The sequence below is a fragment of the Cygnus atratus genome, chromosome Z (assembly GCF_013377495.2).
Source record: "Cygnus atratus isolate AKBS03 ecotype Queensland, Australia chromosome Z, CAtr_DNAZoo_HiC_assembly, whole genome shotgun sequence".
Lineage (NCBI taxonomy): Eukaryota > Metazoa > Chordata > Aves > Anseriformes > Anatidae > Cygnus > Cygnus atratus.
Window position 1 is genome coordinate 55,243,522 of NC_066396.1, and position 26,212 is coordinate 55,269,733.

At 37.4% G+C, this 26,212-nt stretch overlaps 1 protein-coding gene across 6 annotated transcripts in view; it reads right to left on the reverse strand.

Moving 5' to 3' along the window:
* Positions 1–3,039: 3,039 nt before the first annotated feature.
* RNF38 (ring finger protein 38) overlaps positions 3,040–26,212 on the reverse strand; it is a 128,606-nt gene continuing 105,433 nt past the window's right edge. For all 6 annotated transcript variants that reach the window (XM_050716501.1, XM_035564206.2, XM_035564207.2 and 3 more), the window contains 9 exons: positions 23,057–23,270; positions 21,029–21,196; positions 17,324–17,494; positions 15,374–15,535; positions 12,575–12,681; positions 11,709–11,793; positions 9,460–9,581; positions 8,412–8,511; positions 3,040–3,472 (listed from right to left, as the gene is read on the reverse strand). In XM_050716501.1, coding sequence (XP_050572458.1) covers positions 3,410–3,472; positions 8,412–8,511; positions 9,460–9,581; positions 11,709–11,793; positions 12,575–12,681; positions 15,374–15,535; positions 17,324–17,494; positions 21,029–21,196; positions 23,057–23,270 — 1,192 coding nt within the window. In that variant the 3' untranslated portion in view covers positions 3,040–3,409. The remainder of the gene's footprint in view (positions 3,473–8,411; positions 8,512–9,459; positions 9,582–11,708; positions 11,794–12,574; positions 12,682–15,373; positions 15,536–17,323; positions 17,495–21,028; positions 21,197–23,056; positions 23,271–26,212) is intronic.

Sequence of the window (26,212 nt, forward strand, 5' to 3'; positions counted from 1 at the left end):
AAAAATAAAAATTCATTGCACTACCTAGTAAAGCATTACTAGTAACTCTCATAAAAAATGTACAAATTTTGTTAAAAATTTATCAAGCCTTCAAATGATTTGGTTACAGATATTTATAATACATTTAAAACTACACATTAAATGATACAATAGAGTATGATTTAAAGAAAACACTTGACAAAATATGATTCCAACAAAACCCATAAGCTTTCAGAATCATTAGCAAATCTGAAACACAAGTAGCAAAATGAGGTAACAATGTACCAAAGAAAAAAAAACACAGCTTTTATAAAGGCCCAAAGATAACTCAAAAATGTGTTTTCTGTAAGTAAAATTAAAAAGATTGATAACTGTTATCCCCTGTATTACATCGTGTGTTAACATCTGTGAAATCACATTCAAGAGACCGTATAAAACGGCATACAACAAAAGGCTTTTTTTTTTTTGAAAAGAAAGCCACAAAATGAGACATTGGAATTATCTATAGGCCTTGATATCCACTAAAATGTCAAATTTAATTGACAGTTTATGCCAAAAACACAGCAGTGCCATTATGATAAAGCAAACTTTTTTTTTTTTTTTTTTTTTGAGAAGAAGGAGACAGGTGATGGCAGGAAGGGAATGAGCATAAGAAATGTCTTTCTGGATGCTGGTGCTGCCAGGCACCATGGCAGGCTGTGAAATTACACACAAACGTGCATAACACATGGCAGTTAACAGCTGAGCATGAATCCCCCTCCCTTGACAGCTGCAACATAGAGGACTTGGTTGTAGCTCGTCTGAGCTGATCCAGAACATATGCATGTGTGCTGTTTGTACACACTAACCACAGGAAGCAAGTCCACACACATCTGCAAGAGTCCCATGCAAACGAAAGAACCATTCAAGAGACGAGCCATAAGAGTGCAACAATTCACTTCAGAATTTTACCAAGTTAGACCCTCCATCTCGATCTCCCACTGCCTCACATAGTTTCACTGGGGAAAAAGGCATGTTACACATCAAGGTTTCTCAATTCCAGAAAGAGGACGACTTTCCCTTGGCCTCAGAAGAATGGTTCTTGCTCACTATGCATTTTTGTCTAGCTTAGAAAAAGTGCCCTCTTTCCATGCTTCAAACTGAATACTGAACATAGTAGTGTTAGTTATGGTTAAATCTGTACACATAGAAACTTTTCTTTTGCAGCTATATAAAAGAGCCTAAGTTTTGTAAGACATGTGGCATACGCTTTTTTTTTTTTAAACATGATTTCATTTGTTAAAAAAATAAATTTTACTATATGTAATTTAACCTGCTAGGTGTTATTGTGAAAAACCTACTCTTTAACTCCTCTGGAAGAGAGAAGAAATTCTAACATTTTGAATTTGATGTAACAGCATATTTTTGTTTAGTTAGTGTTCTTAGGTATGAATAGGAATGGAAAGACTCAGTGTTTTTGAGAACTACCTGCATAACTAAATGGAAGCAAGATCATCTGAAATAAAAGGGCAAAATTGTGCTTTTATTTCATTTGCACCACGAGTTGTGACTGGTCTGTGGAATACTCAAAGAGGGCAAGCAGCACGGAGAACATGTAACACTGTCTGAAATTATAACTGACACTAAAGCACAGCAGCATACAAAAACATCAGAAGTGATAAAGAATAAACTTAAAGCTGAGACTGGCAGCAAGTAACAGCAATACTGCTAACTGTGCCACTTGTGCTGCTGCAACCAAAGTAATGACACTGAACTTAGGAGAAGCATTTTGATGTAAAAAGTGCATCCTTTGAATAACTATGGTATACGTGGACCTAAATATTTTGGTGAAACATCTTGAAGATGCTAACAGTCTGAAATGTTATAAATGAAACTAATTTCTTCGAAAGCACAGAGAAAATACTATTCAGAAAACAGCTGAATAGAGGTTACCTCCTGTTTAACAGCACTTTCTTCTGGAAGGTGTTCCCATTTTATCCTACAGTGGAGCACTCTGGAAACTCGATTGCAAAAACCAAGGGAGTTCCTTCTTCATATTACACTCATCACGTAAATAAGGAGGGACAAGAAGCAGCATCAGGGCAACTGAATTCTGCAATGAGTGACCAAAAACCACCCTCTTTTGTGATGCAATGAAAAAAAATCAGAAGTTCTACTTCTCTGTGAAAATGCTAAAAATTTTATTTTATTCATGAAGTTGCAGGAATAAAATTGTAACCTCTTACAAGTTACTTTAATTGTATACAAACTCCCTAGTAAATGACAAAGAATGTGTATGATTAAAGCCAATGTTTAAAAGCTAAAAGATTACGTACTTAGCAAGTACAATGGTGAAAAATGAAGAGCTGTTGCACAAGACCCTCAGTGTCCTTTCTGCTTCCTTTCATGAAAGAAGCACGTAACCGCAGCATCTTCAAAACTTAACTCTAATCTGAAATCAACCGAATGCAATTATAACCCAGCTAGAAAAATTGAAAGGGAGAACAGAAACACATTGATATTCAAATTACTAATTCAAAATGTTAATATTGCTAAATGATTTGTGCGATATTACAACTTTACAGTGATAAAATAACTTGTAAATCAGCAATTTAAAAATCTGGACTTTGTAACATATGCTAGTAAAACAAGGTTACTCATGTGTGAACAATCAATGCACTCTTTTGTGGTACACACTTAAAGCCTCCAATGAAGGGGAAGCATAACCGCTTGTTTGAATAGTAGGTAGAAAGGTCTTTATACCTCTAAGTACGTTGGGGAGGAAATACTAAATGTCTGTAATTGCTGCACCCATCACATTCAGTGTGCAACTGCAAACACAAGGAAAGAAACCAGTGTACAGTACTAGTACTGTTTAAATAACACACAAGATTATACATTGCAGCATAATTAATACTACACACATACGTTCTCAGTACATGCTGGTATATAGGTTCTCAAACACACATGCACGCTCAGTCACAAGCACGCTTCACACATCCTCTCACTGACAAACACACGTTCACACCACTCATTCCCACTCACAGTATCTGAAGGCTCTATATAAGGTAGATTGCTATATTGTTTGGAGCTACCACTTTTTTTTCTTTTTATTTTATATAAAAGCACATGCTAAAAGATCACGTCCACAGTAATCTCGCAGCAACACTCGGAATGATCACACAAAAACCAGGGAATGTTAGTGCACACACAAAATTAAGCTAAAGAAAAAAATCTTTGGAGTTCCAATCACACTGTTAGTATAACAATCCCGTAACTGTGAAGACTAGTTTTAAGCTTTTTAATTGATTAAGTCACACAGTGCAAAGTAAGGTCCATTGACCCTTTTGTGGAAAGGGAAAGGCTGGAAGCCACATGGGTAAGTTCAATAGATAGTTCATATATACACGTGACCAGGAACATCCAAACCAGATTTGTGCTCTTAGATTGGTCATTCTGAATCACGATGCACTTCTGAAGCATCAGCTCGACAAATTGGGCAGGTACGATTTGCCTGTAAAACCAGAAATAAGAAAGGGTTTATTTTACTGACAAATACACTGTTAGCGAGTACATGACACAGAACATCCGTGATGACAAGGTTGCTACTTTCAGTGCTGAAGAATACTCAAAAGCAATGAAGAAGAGACGACAAAGTGTGTTTATGCCCTTTTTCAGTTTCCTTTGTTACTTCAGAGTTGTCCATTTGTCAATTCAAAATCATGTTTACAAAAGTTAAAAAAAAAAAAGGGCTTTTTATCTTAAGAGATAGAGGAAAACAGCAAACTTGGCTTTACCTATGCGATGGTGGTTATATTAATGTAGACTTACAGTCATAGTATATTGCAATCAGATGGGTGCAACTTAGAAGTTGTACTGTGTGTTGCAGAGGAACCCAGTAAAACCAAACAAGCCGCAGTGGGCCAGAAATAAATGCCCTATATGAAGGTGTCATGCTGTCACAAGCTCTACTGATCAGGGATCACTACTCTTTATACTCTCCTTATCCAGTTATTCTCACAGAAACCCATCATATAGAGTTGGTCAAAGCAAAGCAGGGAAAAACAGAAAGGGTTTTAGTATGAAAATAAATAAATAATAATAATAAAAAGAAGGAAGATGACCTGGCTAAACAGGTATTAAACTTCAAAGCCCAAGTAACATATAGAAAAGCAGGTGTAAGTTTATCCCTTAACTAAAGCACTCGCTGAAAATACGTATCCTGCAACTCTTTCACAACTTCTTTAAAACGTTAACACAGATGAAATGTAACATTCTTTGGGTTACTGGGAGTATTTCTGTCTTTATTTCCTCTTTTTAAGTAAAGGTATAATTTCATTTAAAGAAAGTAAGAGGAAACATCCCCCCAAAAATGTTACATTTATGACCAACATTTACTTTACAAAGGGCAGAGGGAAGGTAATCTAGTTACCAGATTCTGTATTTCCTAATTCCTAAAACAACAGGACCAGCCATTGTCAACTCCAAATTTTTCAAAGGTAGACAAACTTTTTAGTGAAAACAAAACTCATAGCGTGAAGAAACATGGCTCCTCAGGTCACAGTTCCAACATCACTGCCACGCACTTGAAATCCAAGCTATAAATGCCAATGTAGCATGTTATTACTGTAAAACATTTCTTACTAATGTCAGTTAAAATGAATCACATTTTTTTCTGTCAATTACTTCTGTTGTTATCGATGTATAGTTTATACCACAGTTAATATTGCTTTATAGTTTTGTTAAAGCATGAACTCAAGAATCATTTCAAAAGTTATTCCTTGCTCTTTCTCTAGCAGTTTTATAATTCCTTGAAGACAATGCCATCAACTGGTCACTACTTTGCATTACTCTACATATACTTCAGCTAATATAATTTCTAAAATAAAAAAGGTGTGTTCTTTAAAATTCAATGGATTAATAAATCAAGGGGTAATTACGAAGATAAATAATGAAGTATATACCATTTGCAGCCTGAAACAGAGCATTCGGCAGGAATATTACTAAGTAAAATTTCTTGACAGAATCTGCAGAAACAAACCCACTGTGTCAGGACAAAACAAATAGCCATGCACACTGAAGCACTGCTTTTTAAGCAACTTTTCAAGATTCTACTAGAAGATCCATTTTAAATTTAATTGCATTCTTCTGTCTTTCTTAAAATTCACTCCCCTTCCTGACATTTAAAGAGACTTTTAAGCGCAAAAAGAGGCATATGGTAGTCACTCCTTCAGCCAAGCCAACTTTCTGTACTGTAAAAGAGAGTTGCACCATGAATTAACCAATTTAGTTATGATTGATAGAAATTTGTAGCTAAAGTGAACTGCATTTAGAGCAATGAATCTGTAATGTCACTAGAATTCTCTGACAACCACTGCACTTCTTTAGTGTTAATCAATCAGAACCAAGGGAAAACATGTAATATTTAGTTTGTCTTTTCTCATATATAATACTGCGTTTCCTATCAGACTGTTAAACATAAAATCAAGTTTTCCTTGCCACCTGGACCTAAATCCTAAAAGTGAAGATGGATCATATTTTCAAGCTGTCCTTTGGAATGATGATTAAACTTTACCTTACAAAAGAAAAGATTTCTCATGTATTCATATTTGACCAAAGGATTTAGGATATTAAGAAATAACCAAATACTGCAAAATATGAGAGTTGACAATATTATGAAAAGAAAAAGCATTATCTTGTTAATTCTATTTCCTCTGCTCATTCACAAGTATTTAGCCTTGCTTAACCAGAGAAATATAACCAGAAGCAGGCAACATAATGCACTTTAAAAGAACATCTCCTCTTGCTTGCTCACCCTATATAAAGAGGTGGCACTATACACAGCATTATTTCCACAAGGCAGATCAAACCTTTCATGTATGGACAAGTCACAAAACTTGCCTAGACACTTTTTATTTGCTTCACCATCATCAGGCAATGCAATAAGGATTTATTCTCTTTCAATTACCACTTTGGATCACTAACTATGTCTTTACAACTTTCACTAACAAAATGAAGCTTAAAAGAATCAACTTGACTCTGGAGCTCCAGATCAATATGAAATATTCCTAGACAGCACATATTTTCTTCAAAGAAAAAAGATTAACCTAGTAAGAAAGAGGGATACCTTTTTTTTTTTTTTTTCAGTCAAGGCCAAACAGACAAGGTTAAAAAATTGAAGTTTTTTAGTTTTTACTTATTTATTTACCCTTCAGGACCTTTTTTTTTTCTTTTTTTTTCTTTTTTTTTTTTTTTTTAATACTTAAAGTACTAAATGCTAAGCTTTTTACCTTCCTTTGGAAAATTTATCAACACAATGTTGGCTGGATGCTGTGAATTATGTAGATGTGGACATAATCATACTATCAACATATTCAGTGATTTGTCAAATGTATAAAAAAAATGGAAATAAGCAAAAAATTACAACCCCAAATACCTTTCTGTTATCCTCACTTCCAGATGGTTGCTGCTTTACCTGTAACCTATTTATTTATTTATTTATATTAAAATAAGCTGACATTATACAGGTAATTTGTTCTGGTTTGCAAGGCAAAATCACCTTTATCTGACACAGCATCTTCATGGATGCTTCATGAAACTAAACCTACACATATTGCTTCAGCAACCTTCCACCAGGGTGCTTTATTCTTGCTAGGTCACTTTGCATCCAGCTTTGGGATATGTTATGCAAATACAAACCATTTTTAGTAGGTATGCTTGCACCTCGTTTACATTTAGATTGTATTTCTTTCACCTTATTCACCCATCTAGGTGACACTCTTATGCTTATACAGTTTTCCTATGATATAACAACCTTTAGAATATACCACACTCAGACCTCTTAGAAAATACACGGTTCCTAAGCAAGGACAGGAGCATCAAGACAAAGCTATTTCACCATTACTACAGTAAATCTAAGATTTTGAAAATAAAGGCTAATGTAAGCTTGCTTTTTCCCATTTGCTGGTCTGAATTCAATTGCCAGTTCATTACCAGTTAGAAGTAATGCATATAATGCTAGAACTGCCATAGAGTCCCCAAAAAGCTTCATTTAAGTTAATTTCCTGGATCTTGAGACCAATAACATGCAATAAGGAGCACAAGAGCAGGACAAGCTGGCATTCAACTTCCCTGACGTATTTTCCTAACTCCCAGCAATTTGCAGATCAGGATCTCCATGAATCACGGGTGATTTTTTGCACTAATAGCCTGGGAAGAGCTTTCTTTTTACAATCTTTATAGTCATTTTAACCTATTTAAGCTTTTAGCATCCTCTGTCTCACATGCTGTCCAATGATCCTAGTTCTGTTCCTCATAAAACAGACTGACTGCTATCCACGGCTTCTTTGTTAACTCCACAAATTACTTAAGTTTTATGCACTGAAAAGACTTTAAAAATGTGGTGTGAACACTTCCTGAGCACCAAGAGGAATAGGGGGACACTGGAGAACACCACTTCCATATAAATTATCTACTTAATTAGCAGTTACCGAATGAAATACAATACATCTCTGTGTGTGTGTGTTTTAATTTGAAGATAAAACAAACAGATGTTTATATTCCTCTTGCTTATTCTCAGGTATGTACACGAATTCAGGTACCAAAGGACAACAGTTCTTCTGAAAGTTAGCTGAAAGAAGGCAGTCAATATTAACTTGATTATTCATTTTCCTCAGCAAGTATTTTAGTGTATACCAAAGACATATATTTTATTGCCTTTAGGAAGACAAAAAGGAAAGGGCTTTTACTTTCTATTTTTTTTTATTTTAGTCCTCTAGGGACTGCTTCCAATATACTTTTTTAATATGCAATCATTGCAGTTTCAAATGTTCTACAAAGATTACACAAAGATTAAAATAAAGCTGAATAGAAGAAAATACAGAAAAAAGGTGAGACATTAGGATACTTTGTTGGCAATATATCTGGCTAATGCAGCTTGTACAAATGTCTGCGTACCGTCTACTTATTTATATCTCCTGTTCTTCATACCTTCTATATAGTTATTTTCTGTCATCTTATTGAGCTGTCCTGATTCTAGACCCTTTTATTTTTTCCTCAAATTGTCTTGAAAGTGTATATGATAATTATGTAAAACTGTAACTATGGTTAAGTCTTATTCGCATATATTGTACTTCTATATATACATGCATACACATATATGTACACACGTAACACACTCGATGTCCTCTAAAACCTAACGTTGATAGCAAAGCAGGGAGGGAGGGTATTAATATTTACTCTTTGCTATAAAGGTTATTGAAAATAGTTAATCTCACCATAGTTAGGGAAATTCTAATTTGTACTTTGAAGTCTGTTGACATTTCTACCATAAATATTAGAAACATGAAGCAAGAGATGAAATGAAGCAGAACAGTGAAATAAACAAATCCCAAAATAATAACCACCCCTCCTCAAAATCCCTACACAATGAATTCTCTATAAGATGATTTTACCTTTAGCCATTTATCGACACACTTGGCATGGAACTCGTGGTTACAGGGTAAGACTCTAAGTAGCTGCCTTGACTCAAAATCACACATGCACACCACACACCTGAAAAAAAGACAGCAAAGCTTAAATGTATCTGTTATTTGAGAACACCGAATATACATTCCACACACAACCTTGCAGGTATGACTGCAACACAGTAGCTTCTACAGTTATCTGTATTTGTGGTTGAAGATGTGTAATGCACTAAGGTAAACTGGGAACTCTCTTTTTTTGTGCTTTTACATCACAAAGCAAGTGCTGCTTCTCACAGGAGTCAACAAACCCGATCCATAAAACAGATGTTTCACCAAAATTTAAAATGGTGGAGACGATTATTTAGAAAGTTCACTCAAAAAAAAATTCTACTGTTTTGAATATGACTGCTTTTAGCTCTTCTGATGTAGCTGAGGCTTCAATCTAAATAAAGAAAATACAAGCATATAGATTGTGTTCACTCCCTACTGATGCTGAAGTTGAACTGAGGGGCACAGCCACCAGAATACCAAAGAAAAAACTTCTTGCAATTAATTTGTTACTGAGTCACTTTAAATACCTTTTTATCTATAGTGCTTTTTCCACTTAGTTGTGCAGATCTTGCAGACGGAGTAAGTTAATGGATTTTAAAAATAAGAAAATGCACTCCTAAACCACTGACTAAACTCTATCAGAAGCACTTGAAACTTCAACACATGAAGCTATTTTAACACAGGCCAAAATCCAAACTGACAATGTTATTTTAGATTCTAGGATGCTGAATCCTAGAACACCCTTCCTTCACTTAGAATTTTTTAAATGTGAAGAACTAAATTGAAACAATTCTAAATAATGTGAGGCTACATAGACATTTTACAGTGAAGTTACAGAGTATTTGATTTGGAAAACAATCTAAGAAAAAAGTGGTTACTGATACGACTGTTTTTAGCTCTTCTGGTGTAGTTGAGGCTGCAATCTAAATAAAGTCAAATACAGAGACATAAACTGCATAACCTTGAAAGACACAAATGTACTTACAATGTCTGTTCTGACTGATGGTTGTTTGGATTGAACCTGTAGGATGGGAGCTGTTCAATGTCTGCCTTTGTCAGTCCTCGTGGTTTGGCCTCTCCCAGACGTTCTGCCAGATTCAGCAGCGCCTGGAAAATAAGGAAATCAGGTATTTAAAAATTCTGTTTAAATAAGCTCTGGTTCTGCTACAGGTGGAGGGGCCATTATATGTCACTATACAACCTGGTAGCACAAATCACACTCTTAAAAGATGTTTAGAACCCTTAGCTCTCCCCTACAAAACAAACATCATGGGAAGTCCTGTCCACCAACATCTTTCAACCATCTTTCTGAACTAAGTGAAATGTTCTCTTTGGGATTTCAAAATCCAGGGCCAAACTTCAAAATGTGGTTGCACAGCTTGGTGTGTATTTTGCTTCTGAAAGATCCCTTCATGCCGTTATGAAATTAATAGTGTAGGTAAACAGAATAAAAAAAAGTCAACAAATTTGCTTCCTAAGAATATACTACAATTCTAGTCCTCTGAAAGAAACCAAGAACTCCACATGAACTGGCAATGTGCACTTGCAACCATATCCTAGGCTGCACCAAGAGCAGCATGGCCAACAGGGTGAGGGAGGTGATTTTCCCCCTTACTCTGCTCTCTTGAGACCCCCACCTGGAGCACTGTGTTCCAGCCTGGGGCCTCCAGCACAAAAAGGACAGGGAAGTATTACAGAGTCCAGAGGGCGGCCACAAACATGATCAAGGGGCTGCAGCAGCTCTCTTATGAAAAGAAGCTGAGAGAGTTGGGGTTGTTCAGCCTGGAGAAGAGAAGGCTCCGGGCAGACCTTACAGCAGCCTCCCAGTACCTAAAGGGGGCCTACAGGAAAGCTGGGGAGGGACTCTTTGTCAGGGGGTGTAGTGACAGGACAAGGGGCAATGGTTCTAAATAACAAAAGGACAGATTTAGACTAGATATTAGGAAGAAACCTTTTACTGTGAGAGTGGTGAGGCACTGGCACAGGCTGCCCAGAGAAGCTGTGGATGCCCCATCCCTGGAGGTGTTCAAGGCCAGGCTGGATGGGGCTTTGGGCAACCTGGTCTGGTGGGAGGTGTCCCTGCCCATGGCAGGGGGGTTGGAACCAGGTGATCTTTAAGCTCTCTTCCAACCCAAACCATTCTGTGATTCCGTGATCTATGAATGTAAAGGAACAGCTTCTGACTCCCACTCTACAACGTGGGCTAGATGAACTGGGAGATGTAGACTTTATAATAAATCTGGAAAATGAGTGCATACCATCAAAGTTTAAATACTTTTTTGTTGAATTTTATGTTCATTTTCTACGAGTCAAGCTTTGCAACTAAGAGCCTCTCGTGTAATTAATTTTGCACTCTGTCATGTATGTAACTTGCACTCCCTTCCAAGGGACCTGGGAAAAATACCACTACAATCTTAACAGAGAACCGATGCCCAGAAAAGGTAAGAGCTGGTGAAAGCTGCAAAACAGTACTGATCACAAGCAGATTTCTAATACTGCCAAACCTAGCAGGCAATTTCTTAGAAACAAGATGATGCTTCTTCTGAACTAGCACAGAAGTTATGACAGAAGTGCTTGCTGTTCAGCTGACAATGGTGTACTGCTACTACACAGAGGAGCACTGGAGAAGAGATGCAAAAGTAAGGGTTTTTGAAGGAGGAATTTTTAAAGAGAATCCAAAGGGAATCAGATAGTTTCAGAACCAGCAAAGGCAGGTTGAATTGCCTCACAACTACCTAGGATATTACAGAGGGTTATGCATCTCTAGATGTGAATTCCTGTACTGTCCTGAGCGTCAAGAAGAAAAGCCACTAATGCAGTTTTACAAATGTTACACTTAGATCAATTAATCCTATGATATTAACACTATTCTGCGGTTATGTACATAAGAACACTAACTTTTCTTTTGAATGTACTTTCTTGTTTGATATTTAAAATCATTTATCATTCAAAAGAAGAAGAGTAGCATGTAGAACATAAAGGCTGAACAATTTAATGATTACTAGTTTGGAAGGGTGTTTTCTGGGAAAGAGCAACTGGTAAAAGGTAGAGCTAAGCACTTCAGATATCCAGTACTGCAAACAGATATGAAAGGATGGCTTCCGGATTCTGTCTTCACGGTTATTATATTTATTTGAAAGGCAAAACCAGGATAAAATGCAAAATATAATGCAATTTTATGTGTCGCTTGATCTAAATCTATTCTTTAAACGTAGTCATAGTTTGCGCACCAACCTCGTAGTTTTCTACCTCTCCATCTTCCACATCCAACTCAAAGCTGAAAGCCGGTCCAACTGCAGGTGGCACTGGAAGCATTGATCTACCATGAGAGCAAACAATGATAAGGCTCAGCATCTTGCTGAAGGAAGGCACAAAAACATATGGCATAGGTAAAGTTATCTTATTTATCCCTCTCAAAATGTCAAGTTCTCAGAACTGATAAAAATGTTAAGTGTGAAATCAAGAACATACATTTAAAATGAAAGGATCAAGGGAAAAGCTAATTCTGCCAATTTTCAATATTGCCAGTGCTGCCTTTTTAATTGCATGCATGTCTTAACTGATACTTACAATAATGCTTAGCATTGCCACCAATATGAATCTCTTGATTATCACACATTACGGAGAGCTAATACTGACATTGCATTCATAGTCCGGACTTAAACAGTATTTTATTTCTTCAAATGTATAAAATATAAAAAATAATCAGGAACCCTGAATTCTCCTAACTCCCCAACACAAAATTCTTGAAGCTTATATATATTTTTTAAAGTCTACAATACATAATGAAGATAATTAGGATACGCTACTGATGAACTTCCATATTGAAGTCATCTTTAAGGAGAGTTCAGAAACAAGAGGTACAGACTCAAAAGTATATTGTACGAAATCCTTCACTTATATTTTCTCTTCTGCGAGTGTGTATGTTATTCTGAACAGGCTGAAAACTTTACATAGGAACAGAACTTTTCCTCCTCTTTGGTGCAGCCTATTCCTGTTTTCTGGTAGAGTGCAAGCATGAAGACTGCAGATTCCCGTTGAGAGGGCTGGTTAACTCACTTCATTAAACCTACATGGAAGAAAATGTACTTGGAACTTACAGCACATAAGGTAGTAGGCTAGGATGGTATGGGTGTGGTGGTATTGCCTGCTGCGAGCGGTATCTGCTGCGCCCTGTGAGTCTTCGAGGCATAAACGGTGGGTACGGCTACAAGAGAGAAGAAAGTAAGTGTCATTTGAAACTTGTGGAACTGGAACTTTGAGGTTATGGAGTCTCACTCCTAGGAAATATTCAACAGCTGCCTGGACATGGGGCTGGGCAACGCTAGGTGTCCCCGACTGAGGACAGGGGGCTGGATCACAGGACCTGAGCGGCCTTTTCCAACCCCAACCACTCTGTTATCCCGTGATTCAACATGTGGTTTTCTTAATCATGAAATAAAATTATATCTGAATATCAAAATCAATTTTCAATAAGGCGTTATTTAAAAAATCCAGCTATTGCTTAAGTCCAAAAATCTAAGCCTCTCTTACAACAATTTGAAATAGTAATTCCTACCAGGAACAAATTCATACCATTCCATGTTAAAGGAGTAGTAACACGCAACAGGAATCCTGGCAAGACCTTTTGTGCTCAGTCCACACGTAGGCTGGTTTGGGAAACAGTCAAGACTTGAACTAGTGACTTGCTTCAAGCCTCATGCTATTATGCAGGCTTGTGCACAAGTGGTTGAGTGAAGAAGACTTAAGAAATCTTAAAATAAAACCTTTAAAGATCTGTAGCTGCTATCTTCATTAATTCTTTGGTCAGCATAATGCTTTAATGCCTGCTATGGGGCACTGCCACAATGCACTACAGCAAAATCTCTAAGCAGGATTTAAAAAAGCAGTGGCATATAATTACATTTGAAGAGGGGCTGAAAAGCTTTAAACTGTACTTGTGGAGTTAAATTAGTACAATTTCTGCATCTGGACCATGCCTAAAGAGACGGTCAAGCCTACAGCTTCAATTTCCATGGATAAAATAGGGCTTCAACATCATATTTTTTCATTTGAATGCCAAGCTCTTCACTTAAATATTTAGGTTTATGGCATCATTGTTCAAAATTCCTTGTTTTACCTACTAAAATGGGAACATACATGGTAGAAATTTTCCACTTAATAGTAAATTATATTTTCCCAGAAATATTCAAAGTACTAAAAAATTATAGTAATTTTTAAAATTGAAATTCACATACCATTATTGAATTCAAATTTGAAGGCCTTGAGGCATTTAGTTTTTTGGAACAAAGAGCACTCAAAATCTTCAGTAAAAAGTATTTCTTCTTTCATGTTTGAAACTTAAGAACATACAGAAGCCCAACACCACCAGCAATTTAGCTAAAAATTCTTAAATTTACAATGGAGACATAACGAATAGATAGCCACAGACTTACATATAAACACAATATAAAAAACAGGGTCTTTTTCTTGCAAGTAAGATCCCAAACTAGACAGAGTAAATACTAGCTTTACTGCTTGGTGAATTCTGCAACTCAGAAATATCATTATAAAGTGCTGTGTTCAGTTTTCAGTTCATTGATTGAAAGAGAATCAGGGATGCAGCCATTCCACCATAACTTTTTAAAAGAGAACATTAATGACCACTTGAAAAATATCAAGCTTTCCTGAAAATCATTTTGAATCACTGGAGAAATTTTATAAATATTTAGGATTGCTTTATAAAACATCGTACGATTACTCATAATAAACCTTTATTCCACCCCTCAGCTGTATGCGACCCAGAACGAAAACACCAGAGAGGAAAAATTATATATATTCTGCAAAAAACATGCTGTTTTCTATCTACTTTTAATGAGTGAACATGGAAATCAAGAAAAACTCACTCCAATCAAATTTTTTTTGATGTGAATAAAATCCAAGCAATTTACCTAAGTTTTTAAAAGTGTCTTTGAAAGTGTCTCATAGTGAGTGAAAATTTCATGGAAAACCTTTTCAACTTCAGTTTAAACTACGTTGCTTGATTTCAAAAGACTAATAAAGCAAAGTTAGCAGTGTGTTCTGCAGGTACAGGTCCTAAAATTTCATTCTTATGTAAAGGTTTAAGTGACAATGTGCTTCTAAAACCTTCCCATGACTTGATGCACAGGTCAAAATCGAAAAAAATCCATCTAGTCTTGTCTCGCAGTTATTTCTTCAAGCATTACACAGGTGGGAAAGGCTTTTTTCAAACAAAACAACGTAGCGAACTGAAGTGCGCCACAAAGACCGTAAAGGCAGCACACACACCGGATGTAGCTTAACCGCAAAGCACAAATTTCAGTGCAGATCTTAACCCAGACCAGGTTTCATTTTTTCGTGCTGCTGCAGCTGAACTGCTTGTAGTCCTCTAGACAGGTGGCTTAAAGCAACCTTGGCTGTTTCTGTAATATGGAAGTCTGCAGTATGGAAGCACTCTATACAATTGTTTGTAGGCACATTACAAACACTCTGGAGAAGAACTATTTTTAAAGCATTCTAGTTTTTCTGACTTGTAGAAACTCACCTTATGGATGAAGAATTAGCTGGAAGATAAGTGACAAGAGCTTTTCAAAATCACACGAACTAGTTTCTGCAATGGAAGTCCTGGACTGTGTGGTAATATGATATGTTTTCAAAGTAACTGCTATCACTCTCTCTCTGCAGATAATGTTGTCAGAAATCATTTACTGGTATCAACACATAGGTTATCCTTAACTTGATTAAAATGAGCTTAAAGAAAACACCACAGCTGCAGCTTTAGCCATTAATGGACAACAGCAAGAAGTGCTACTTTTTGACAAAATGTACTACAGAATTGAGAACAAGACAGTCAGCGCAGCATGAATGAATGAGTATGTCATGCAGAAAACAATACTTACAACACCAAATGACACCTCCTGGTGTAAAGGATCATGGGTTAAGAATTGGAGAGGAGCTGAGGGAGGCAATGTTGGTGGATGGGCTGAGGGAGAATACGTAAAACCTCCTACAGGAAGATGTTCACCAAGCAGTTCTACTTCATTTTCTATCCTTTGAAGTGGCTAAAAAAAAAAAAAAAAAATCTTTGCTGTGGTAATAGATGCAATTTTTCCCCACTAAAGAACTGAAATCCCAGATGCATACTCTGCACTGCTGCGGCCAATTTTATGGGATAAAAAAATTACAAGTACTCACTTTCACAGAATATGAACAATTCCTGTGTCATTAACACTACCAAAAAGCAAAGACAGCACTACACATTTGATATAAATTCACCTTTTCCAGATAGCCATGCTTATTGACCAGGAATTTATGCGATCTAGCAAATATAGGAGTGGTTGTAATTTCCTGTCTCTTGCATTTTGCAGGACAAATATTTGCTCTCCCTCTTGCCAGGCTGCTCTCACTGTAAAACTATGCGAAAGAAAAAAATAAACAACCAAAGACGAGAACTGAAATTGTGTCAAGACAATCTGAAAAGAGGAGAGTGAACATGGTGACTTTAATGATATTAAGCTATGAATGATATTCAGTAATCAAGCAGGTGCTTTCCTGGGAGGATTATGCAAGAAGTCCTATCCAGAACACAATCCAGTGGTTCAGAACCTTAAGATTCCAGTTCAGTATTGTAATTTAGTCATTTGCAGCACATCCACCAGGCCCAACAGTTCTGAAAAAATTCCCAGAAGTTGTCACTGCTTCATTAACACACCTTTCTGTTCCTGATGCTAAATTCCACCATCTTGAGAAATTCAGCTTACGAATCCCATCTTGTGGCAGCAAAGGAAAACTGCTTCCTTCTTATGCAGACCAAGCGTTAAACTCAACGTATTCTTAAAGCACTAAGATACAAGCTTTTTGCCAGACCTGAAGATTGGCAGGCAGACCTGCTCAATAACCTAAGTAAGAAATCCAAGCTAAAACCAAAGTTCATACATTTTCTAAAGGAGTCTTATAAAGATTGCCACTGAAAAATGCATTTTTCCGGCTGTTCACCCATCATCGTAACAAAGCTGTTACAACAGTTAGCCACACCTGAGATACGGCATGAATAGGTCTCAGCAACATTTGTAATTAATGAAACTCTTTCTGCATTAGTGGAATATTGGCATTTTCTGGTCAGAGGGGCAAACAAATGGATGGGAGTATACTGATAGCCCCACAGTACAAGCTGTACGCCAGCAGTAAAAATCTAGCTTCTCTCCCCACGCCCAGAACAGGGTCACATTTTCCTATATTTGCATAGTCTCTATCACTAAGCCAAGTCTGCATAAGCAAAAAGTGCCAATAACTTCTGTAAGTGAGAAAAAAAAAAAAAAAGAGAAAGAAAGAGACTGTAGGCTCCTGAATATAACTGGAAGCCCTAAGGTCATCACGTTCTAGCAAAACCACTGGTCATTTAAAAATTAACTGGTAAGTAATACAGGGGAAGCATGTAATAAGAGTAACATTCCATCCTTTCTTATCTCTCTGCTAAACCTTTCTCTACTTGTAAGTAATGTAGACCACTACTGCTCTACACGGCTCCCTGTGGATTCTCTCTGGCTTCCTGGAAAAGAAACACCTGAAGGAACTGTCGGTAAAGAAGAAACACATCTTTTTGATGAACAGTAAAGGCCCATGGAGAAACAGCACAGACAACAGCTGATGCAATCTGAAGATAAACAGGGTGAATTTTAAAATTATTTTTTCACCTTCACACTAAGTAGTTATAGACTTGCTAAGGAAGCATCAGGGCAAAAACCTGTTACTTTAAACAAAATCCACCTGTTTCCTGAATAAGGTATCAGCACTATTAGCCCATTCAGCCATACCAATCCTAAGGAGAGAGGGTAAGAAGCATTACTTACCGACCGTGACTGCTGTGCTTGGAAAGGAACAAATTGTCCTGGAGGAGGCAAGTGAGGAGGGTGGTGTGGAGAGAGATGAGGAGGATGCAAAAGGAATGGGTCACTAGAAATGAGGGGTGGAAATGCTGCGTACGGTACTGGTAGGTGCTGGACCGAACATGCCTGAAGCATCTGAAATAAAATGAAAACAACACATTTTTGTCTCTAGCACAAACAATCCCTATAGAACAATCCATGCTTATCATGGAAAGATGTCATAAAAAGAAAGCAGTTCTCTTGCCTCCTTGGAAGGACCTCCAAAACGCACATAAATAGTAACTCATTCAAATACACAATGATCAGTAACTAGCACTCTGCAAGCTCTAGAAATAACATAGTGTGACATCTGCTAGGTGCAATGTAGCTCTTACTTCTTGTGAGGTCAGTGGGATTTTCAATACTCAGTATTAGACAAACTCCTAAGTAAAAAGTGGATATATTTACCCTGCTAAGTTTTTCTCGTGTTTTACCTTCAAAATGGCATCTGAAAGCAAGAGCGTTACAAACATTTTACGCTGTAGATGCAGCTGAGGGACTCCCAGACATCAAACTGTGCCTTAAAACATATGTGGCCTTATATATTAAGAATAATGCATAAGCTCTGCTCAGTTCTGCACTTTGAGGGGGGCTTTGTGCTGTGAAGCAGGTGAGATACACCTACTGTGGGAAGTATCCCTTGTTCTCTCGTCTTTGCAATTACTCATATGAAAGTGACTTTGGGCACTGAAGTTTGAACACAGAAATGATAAAGGTGCTGCAGGGGAGCATGAATGTGCTTCACGGAAGAGTTCAGTTTTGTTTCCATTTCTAAACATGGAGAGGATCAAGAAAATCTTCATTCTCTTTTTTCCTGATCTTTGAACTGTTATCAGAATGTTAGGTATTCCTGTTGCATTTTTAGCCATTAAAACAGCAATTCATAATATATTTGCTAGCTGTAAAACAACAGGTACCTTTGTTTTGTATAAACAAAGATGGTTATTAAGACAGTTTTAAATTTAAAACTCTACCACCCTACTTGCAAAGCCGATAGAATTATACAAAGTCATGTAGACGACAGTTCTGATCTCTCACTCTTTTTCATTAGAGTCTCGTGTCACACAACATATACTGAACATGCTGACTATAATGGCAAAATGGTAGAGAGATCTAGTTTAAGATGAGATTATAGTAGTAAAGGTGGAATGACCACTTTATTTACTATGTAATGTCATCGCCAAACACACATTTAGATGCACTCAAACAGTATCAGACTACTTTGTTTTTCTTAAGTGCTGACTATTCTTTGAGTTACTACTTTGTTTTTATAAACAGTAAATACCATTGAGAAATGTTTCTACTGTTACAACACAATTGTTGTTACAGTTTACTACATTGAAAACTGTTCTCCAAAATAGCTGACGATAAATTTGCAGGTACAACATGACAACTCTTTAAAACAGGAAGTACTTTGGAGAATACCGCAAAATAGGTTTCACCCCAAGACTCTGTACAGTAATGATTAGCTGCAGGATATGTTACTGCAGTATCTGCAATATATGTTGGGAAGGATCTGTGCTATGCTCACTGAAATTTTTAAGTAAGAGCAAATAAGATTTCATGTCTTTCCAGTTGAAAGATCATGCAAACTATTTGTTTATTCATTCAGACTTTTGGAAAACTTCTGCTGTTTGAACTTATGCTACTAAGTTTTAGAACTGATGAAGGTATTTTAGATGACAGTTGTTTATTTTATAGTTACATATATACTGAATTGCGCTAATTTTGCGAAAGCAACAAAATGATACTGCAAAGTTCACAGGTGAAGTCAGGGGGAGCAAGGTGATATGCTAGAGAGCAGTAATGCCCCTCAAATGTACTTTTATAGTCTGGGGAAACTGGATGACAGGAACCATGTGAAGTTCAATGAAGGCAAGATATGAAGTCTGGTACTGGGACAGAATAACCTCACGGAGCAGGACATTTTGAGACTGGCTGCAGAGTGGATGTACAAGAAAAAAAAAGATTAGTTCTAGTGGATGGTTCTGTGTCTGGTTTTGGCCTTCTCATTACCAAAACCAGACACTGACATCCTGAAATGGGTCCACTGAAAGACAACATGATGACAAGGAGCCTTGATCACACTGTATAAAAGAAGAGGCTGCAGAACTGGATTTGTTCTGCCTTAGGAAGAGAAAACTATGTAATGACCTTAACACTGCCTTCATCTAATTCATAAGAATGGGTACCTGACTGTTCCTCAAGGGGCACAGTAAATGGATGAGAAACAATAGAACCAAGTTGCAGCCAAGAAAATTCCAATCAGATACACAGAAGCAGCTCTTTACTGTAAGGACATACTAACACTGGAGCAGATGCTCAGAACAATTGTGCAATCTCCATCCTTGGAAACTGGTGACCACCAGATCATCTCCAGAGCCCTGTTGTAACTTATATTATTACTCGCTTCTGTGACTTAACAGAAGAAAGTGTAAAGTCTGCCTGCTGACATTACATAATTTCAACCTTGATTAATTCCTTATGTTCATCCACCCTCTCAACACACCTGATTAAGTGCTTACTGTCTCTCGTGGGGATAAATGGCATCTGGACAACCTGAGTGCACATCACCCTCACTCTTCAACAAGCAGCTTAAACAAAGAAATAGCTGGTCACATCACGGGTTTTGTTTCAGTGCCACAGACTAGTTCATGTTCTCTGGTCACAGAACATGCAACAGAGGAAAAGCTACGTTACAAACTGCTAGGAAATGCACAGCTGGCAGATGTTGGCAATGTATATATCAACTTTATAAGTAGTTACTGGACACTGAATATATAGCTTTTATGTATGATATTGCAGATTTATACTAGAAAAGGGTTAAAAAATAGTTGTGACTCTTCCAGCAAAGTTCTACAACCTTCACTTGCACAGCTAAAACTTCTTGGTTGTACCTGTTTCATTTGTTCAGCCCTGGCATCTGTTAGCACTTAAAGGTGAAATTTCTACAGAATGGCATAGCATGGGAATGCTATGAACTGGAAAGTAGTATCCATCAGTTGATATCTGAATATTGCTGAGAAAATAGTTCATACACTTTCAAGTTCAAAGTTGGTAAGTCAATCAAGGCACTTTATTTCACTCCCAAAAAGGCTGAGAGACATCATTATTAAATAATATTTTGATTTTTGTGAGAGCATTCCAGATAGAAGAGCCCTTCTCAGCTTTTACTGATCATTCAGGATCTTACTACCTCTCAGAAGAAAAGTAAGTTTGGAATATCAGCCATTCTTTGTGTAGAACCAATCCACGAAAGAGGTCTCTATAAAATAATATTTTTTTCTTGGTTAGTTAACTAATAAAAGTCTTAGAAGTGTTCCTCTTAAAATGTGAAAGTACGCAGAACAGCTGTTGGTATGAAATCAGCTCATGAAACTGCATGTCACTAGAACTAAAAGCCATCAGGACTTTACACTAAAAACAGTCATGCACTACTAAGCTGGTAGGTAAGCAACATACATACGCTTACCAGTTTAAGGCCTGCATTGCTATGCCACTACAATTTAGCACTTGGAAAAAAATAATGTCATTTTCCAGTGTAATCAAAGCCACACAGATGTGGAGGCTCCAAGGTGCAATTCTTCTGTTTAAGATTGAAGCTGGTGTAAACTAATGAAGCCCACTTACAGGGGGAGGTACACTGCAAACTGGAAGGTGCTGTCCACTGAAAACCACCGAGCACCCTGGAACCTGCTGTGCGCTGCAGGCTGGGATGTGCTGGCCTGTGCAAAGTGGTATCCCGTGTGGAGCCACTGTTGTCACTGTGTATGAGACAGGAACTGTGCCCTGATGGATCTGCAGCAAAAATAAAATTAAAAAAAAAGGTGAAATAACTTAATTACTGAAAACTCTTAACAGTACTGTACAGCATGCTGAGTAAGTTAACAAGCTTTTACCTACTTATCAGGAAAATATATACTCACAATGAAGGTCTACAAAAGGAGGCACATGCCTGTAATTCCTGTTCTTTCAAATACTCTTCTCATTGGAATACTACTCACTGATCAGCAGTTTCTGGGCAGGGTGAAGAGGGATCTCTCAGTTTAAAATGTTAAAACTTCCAAGGCTCTTATTTTGTTCTGGTTTGTTTGTTTAACACCACGTAAGAAATCTCTGATGCTCTGATAAAACCGAAAAGCCTTAGTGTCATGGAGCATGGCTTCACAAAGTAATTATTTCAGAGAAGCTCATTCTTCCTTCTCGTTCTGCTAAAACAGAACTCACTCATGGGAAATTAACAAGCAAGAACAGCTCATCAGGAAGGTGAGAATGATTAAATTAAAAGACAGCTAATTTACTGAACTGGTAGTGTACAGTTAGACACAGAGGCCAAAACAAGAACACGGATCAATGAATGGAACTTAAAGCCTCAGCATGTGTATCACTAATGACAGAAACCACTCTCAGGAGAGACACTTAATTTGACCTGGTTCTGGCTCAGGTACAAAAATTAGGCATACAGTGTAATGCTGGGTGTGATTCAGAAATGCTCAGAGTAAGAATAAAAAATGACCTCTTAAAATGGTTCTGTCTCTGAAGTATAAAACATCACCATGGAAGACCTCAGTTAGTCTGGAAACACTGACATCTGATCATAGATGGTGCTTGGAAGGTACAGGCAGTGGGATGGAACAACTGCTTATCCAGGCTTGTCATGATGTAATCTTGCAACACAAAGCAAGAGCATGTTTTGAATTTTTAAGATGCTGCAGCAGTACAGTTGTTCACCAAAACGCTAGGTTGTGAGATGGCTAGAACGGCGGTTAGCTTCCACCCTTGCACTTGGTCCCAAACTCAAATACTTCCTCACTGAGCACTGCTCTGCAGATGTAGTACAACGCAGCAGTTGTATGCAGCTGCGCTGAATGCAGGTACGCTTTCAAGCAGGGCAGTTAAGAGTTGCATTCTATGCGTGTGCAGTTTGAGAAGCGGATGTCCAGATAACTAGTTCGTGACTGCGTAGCAACTAATGCACTTGTGCTGCAGCTTGCTGATTTGAACAACAACAAAGGTTACGTCAGTAAGTCAGCTTCTTCTATAGGTCTTCAGTTATGAACTCTGTAACAATTCCTGTCTCAGGAATTATTTGCTTTCTGGACCAACCACAGATTTCATTTTTTCATGTAATTTAAGGAGTTGATTAGGTTTGGACAACTAATTTGGTTATGTGACAATACTGTCATGTTTTATACTGTTATGTTCACAACCCATTATTGGCATTGTGAATTCTACTTCTGAATAATTTATTTGAAAAACTTATAGACTCCTGTGCTAAGGAGAGGCACTTCATGTGAAATAGAACACATTCTTGATTATCATCTTACATCTTAATCACGTTAAATTAACTTCAGAAGCAAGAGAACTGCATTTCGAAGGTGTGCCGGAGGCCTATAGCACTACATCAATATGTGCATTGGAAAACTGTTAACTTTCAATCTTCTTTACTAACACTCTGGACCTTTTATTTCCCCACTGCCACCGCAGCACTTTAAACATCAATTATGGTACACAACAAAAACAACTTGTAAGGGGGCAAACAGAATTTAGTGATAACGTGACTTTCATAGCCAACTAATTAGGGGTGGAGAGGGATCTTAAGATTTGGGAAAAAAAGATATCTGTGACATTTGCTTGTTTGTACCCTGAAACTCTTACCTGATCATGAATGTCAACCATCACTGCATTTTGCTGTGGTGGGTGAGCAGCTGGGTGCAACATACGAGGAGATACATTCGGTGGGTGAAAGGCTCGGGGCTCTTCTATTGCTTGCTGTTGTCCATAAGAGAGATGGTGATAGTTTTCATCTTGGCTAATGGAATTATGTCGAGACAGGCGATCTCTCCTTGTTCTCTGACGTCGAACAGGAGGACTGGAAACACATTAAAAAGATTAGAGATCATATAAATGCCATAAGCCCTTCCTATTGACTAAATCCACATGAAAATCAAGTATCAAGAAAAAAAACTTGAAAATTTTACTGGAACACAATCGGAACGCAATTTCTTACCAACAAACTTGCCAAGAACTTTTGAGCTGACACTTATCTCAGTGTAGAAGTGCTTAATAGAGCACAGCTTAATGCTGTAAAGGAAACCTGGAGAACTCCAATATAAATATTAACCTGCTAGAAAGATGACAGTTGGATTGCCAGGACAAGTGCTCAAATGACAACAAACTTCAGGAGATTTCTGTGCATTTATTCTAGGCAAAAATCCCTAACTGTATGATTACAGATTTCCCTAGGTTCCTTGCTCCAGCCACACCACAGAATGGTTGCTCACTTAGTGAGACAGACAAAGCAGTAGACTCTTCTGGAGAAGCATGATTTTTTTTAGCTCTCATATGTTCACCAAATAACTGAATGACTCAGAGGCGTCTCTTTGGCAGACACCAGGAAATTGTGATTGCAGTAGTCGTTCTTTTGCAGTGTAGAGAACTGCGGTGTAAACAGACCACAGCATCTACTTCGTTTGAGTAACTCATTTACATGTGTGGGATTTGATAATATAATCTTATATAATTACACGTATGTTATGGGCAGAACTGCTACTATCTTGAGCCAAAACTTCTGTAAATCAGAAACCAGCAGCTCAGGCTCAACACTCAGAAAATCAGGCACACACAAGTAACAAATTCACGATTAGAAGTTTTGACTGAGAGACTTCTCGTTTACTTGGAAGGGGAAAGAACTGAATCATAGAATTATGTAGGTTGGAAAAGACCTCTAAGATCATCAAGCCCAACTGTTAACCTAGCACAGCCAAGACTACTGCTAAACCACGTCCCTAAGCACCGCATCAACACGTCTTTTGAATACCTCCAGTACTAGTACATCCCTGGAAGTACAAGACCATCCCACCATCCCCCAATACTTCCAATATGTACCTTCCAATCTCCACGACACAAATTGCATGCCCCAGTGGCAACAGCAAAGTAAAGCTACATGGCACAAAATGGTTTCCCAGTTACAGAACAGGCTGAAGGAGCCAAAATGCAGCAAAGAAACAGAAGGGGCTGCAACCGCTAGAGCACATCCTCTCCAAGAGAGTGTCAAAGAGAACGTAATGTGCTTCACTCTCACTATTCGTTTCCTATTACCAAAGAAAACTAAAACAAAGTGGCAAATTGGCAAAACAAAGCCTGCTCAAGCCAAGTCCAACTTTTTTGCTGAGTGAAACTGATGTACTCCAGGAAAGGGGGAGCATAATAGCAGTTATTCTGATGATACTGTAAGTATATGATACCATGTCTTAAGCTGCTATTTTTCTGCCCTACTTCATACAGATGTTATGCCATTACTGTCTTAAAACTGAAATAAATGGTCATTCACTTCAGGTCAGACAGAAGGCCTGATGCTGAATTATAACAGTGGAAAAAAAAAAAGCATAGCCCTCATTCTCTTCACAAATTAACATGTCAGAACACATAAAACATGTTTTATTCTGAGCACTGAGGATGTCAATTTACAGTTCAATATATTTGTATGTCTTAATCACAGTTTCTTTTCTGAAAAGTTTTTTCCACTTTCCACCTCTGTATTACTATTAAAATACACATATAATTTTCTCATTAGATAAAACAGGTATATATGATTTCTAACCACATAACTGATTAACACTTACTGCAAAAGATTTTTTTTTTGTGTGAACTGAAGTTGCTTTATAGTTATTTCCTGCTACAAAACATAAATGCTCTAAATAAATATTTTAACATAAAATGTGCGTGCAACATGTGTGCTTCGAAAACCTCCAGTAATAGAGAAAAGCTATCAATGGCAACCCCAGTGCTTTGGAAGAACAATTACAGAAATTCTCTGACACCAGGACTTAGACAAGGTAGCTTCTCATAATTACTCTTTGTTAAATGCTAAATGGTGTACGTTTACTTTTTTATGGACTCAGAATTATGAGAAAGCACAGCCAGGAAAAGCTTGCATGACTTCTGGAGTAATGTTTTATTTTTTTTAAACAAATGGATTAACATTATCTGGAAAAAAAGAAAAACAGTATTTTTCCTACACAGAATAATAAACTACAGGTTTCATTCAGCAAAATTCAGTGCATCCAGATACACAGCTCTACATGCTTCCTAAGTTACTGGCAAGCACTTCAGATGAATAATCAACACAGGGATCTAAACTATTACTGAACATTGGTAATGAACTTGTGCTTTAAAGCCCTCTGAAAGTAACCACTTAAAAACCTCTGCTTCTACATGCAAAGTATAAACGTGATAAATGCCCAACCGAAACAAAAAGGCAGAATGGAAGCAGTGAAAAAAAATGCAGGAGTTAGACTCCCAGGTAGGAAGAACCATCAAAAGGTGTCCATAACTGCAAAGTCTTGATGTTAGTATTCTCTAACAAGGGAGATTTCTTTGCACTAGCACATTCTCAAATGCCTTTACTCAGTTCAGTACTACCTTCAAGATGAGGAGGAAAGGAAAAATAGATGAAAGGAGAGGCACAGCAATGGTACAGATCTCCCCATTTTGCAGTGACTGGCAAAGACAAATTGAAATGGCCTTCTGTTTCATATAGACACACACTACACTTCTACATTCACAGTTTATCTGTACTATATGTATCTGGACAAAAACAGCACCTTCCTTCTGCAAATTCATACCAGGAGGCCACTTTTCTAAATGTGATATTTAATTGCTTACTATGAATCTAAAAAAAAAAACAAACAACCAAAAAAAAAACAAACAAAAAAATTAAATTAGGGTTCTGTTGTGCTAGACATGGTACAAAATCGCTGATACAAAGAGATAGGGTCTAAACAGCAATCCAGGTTAAGGAAAAAAATCCGT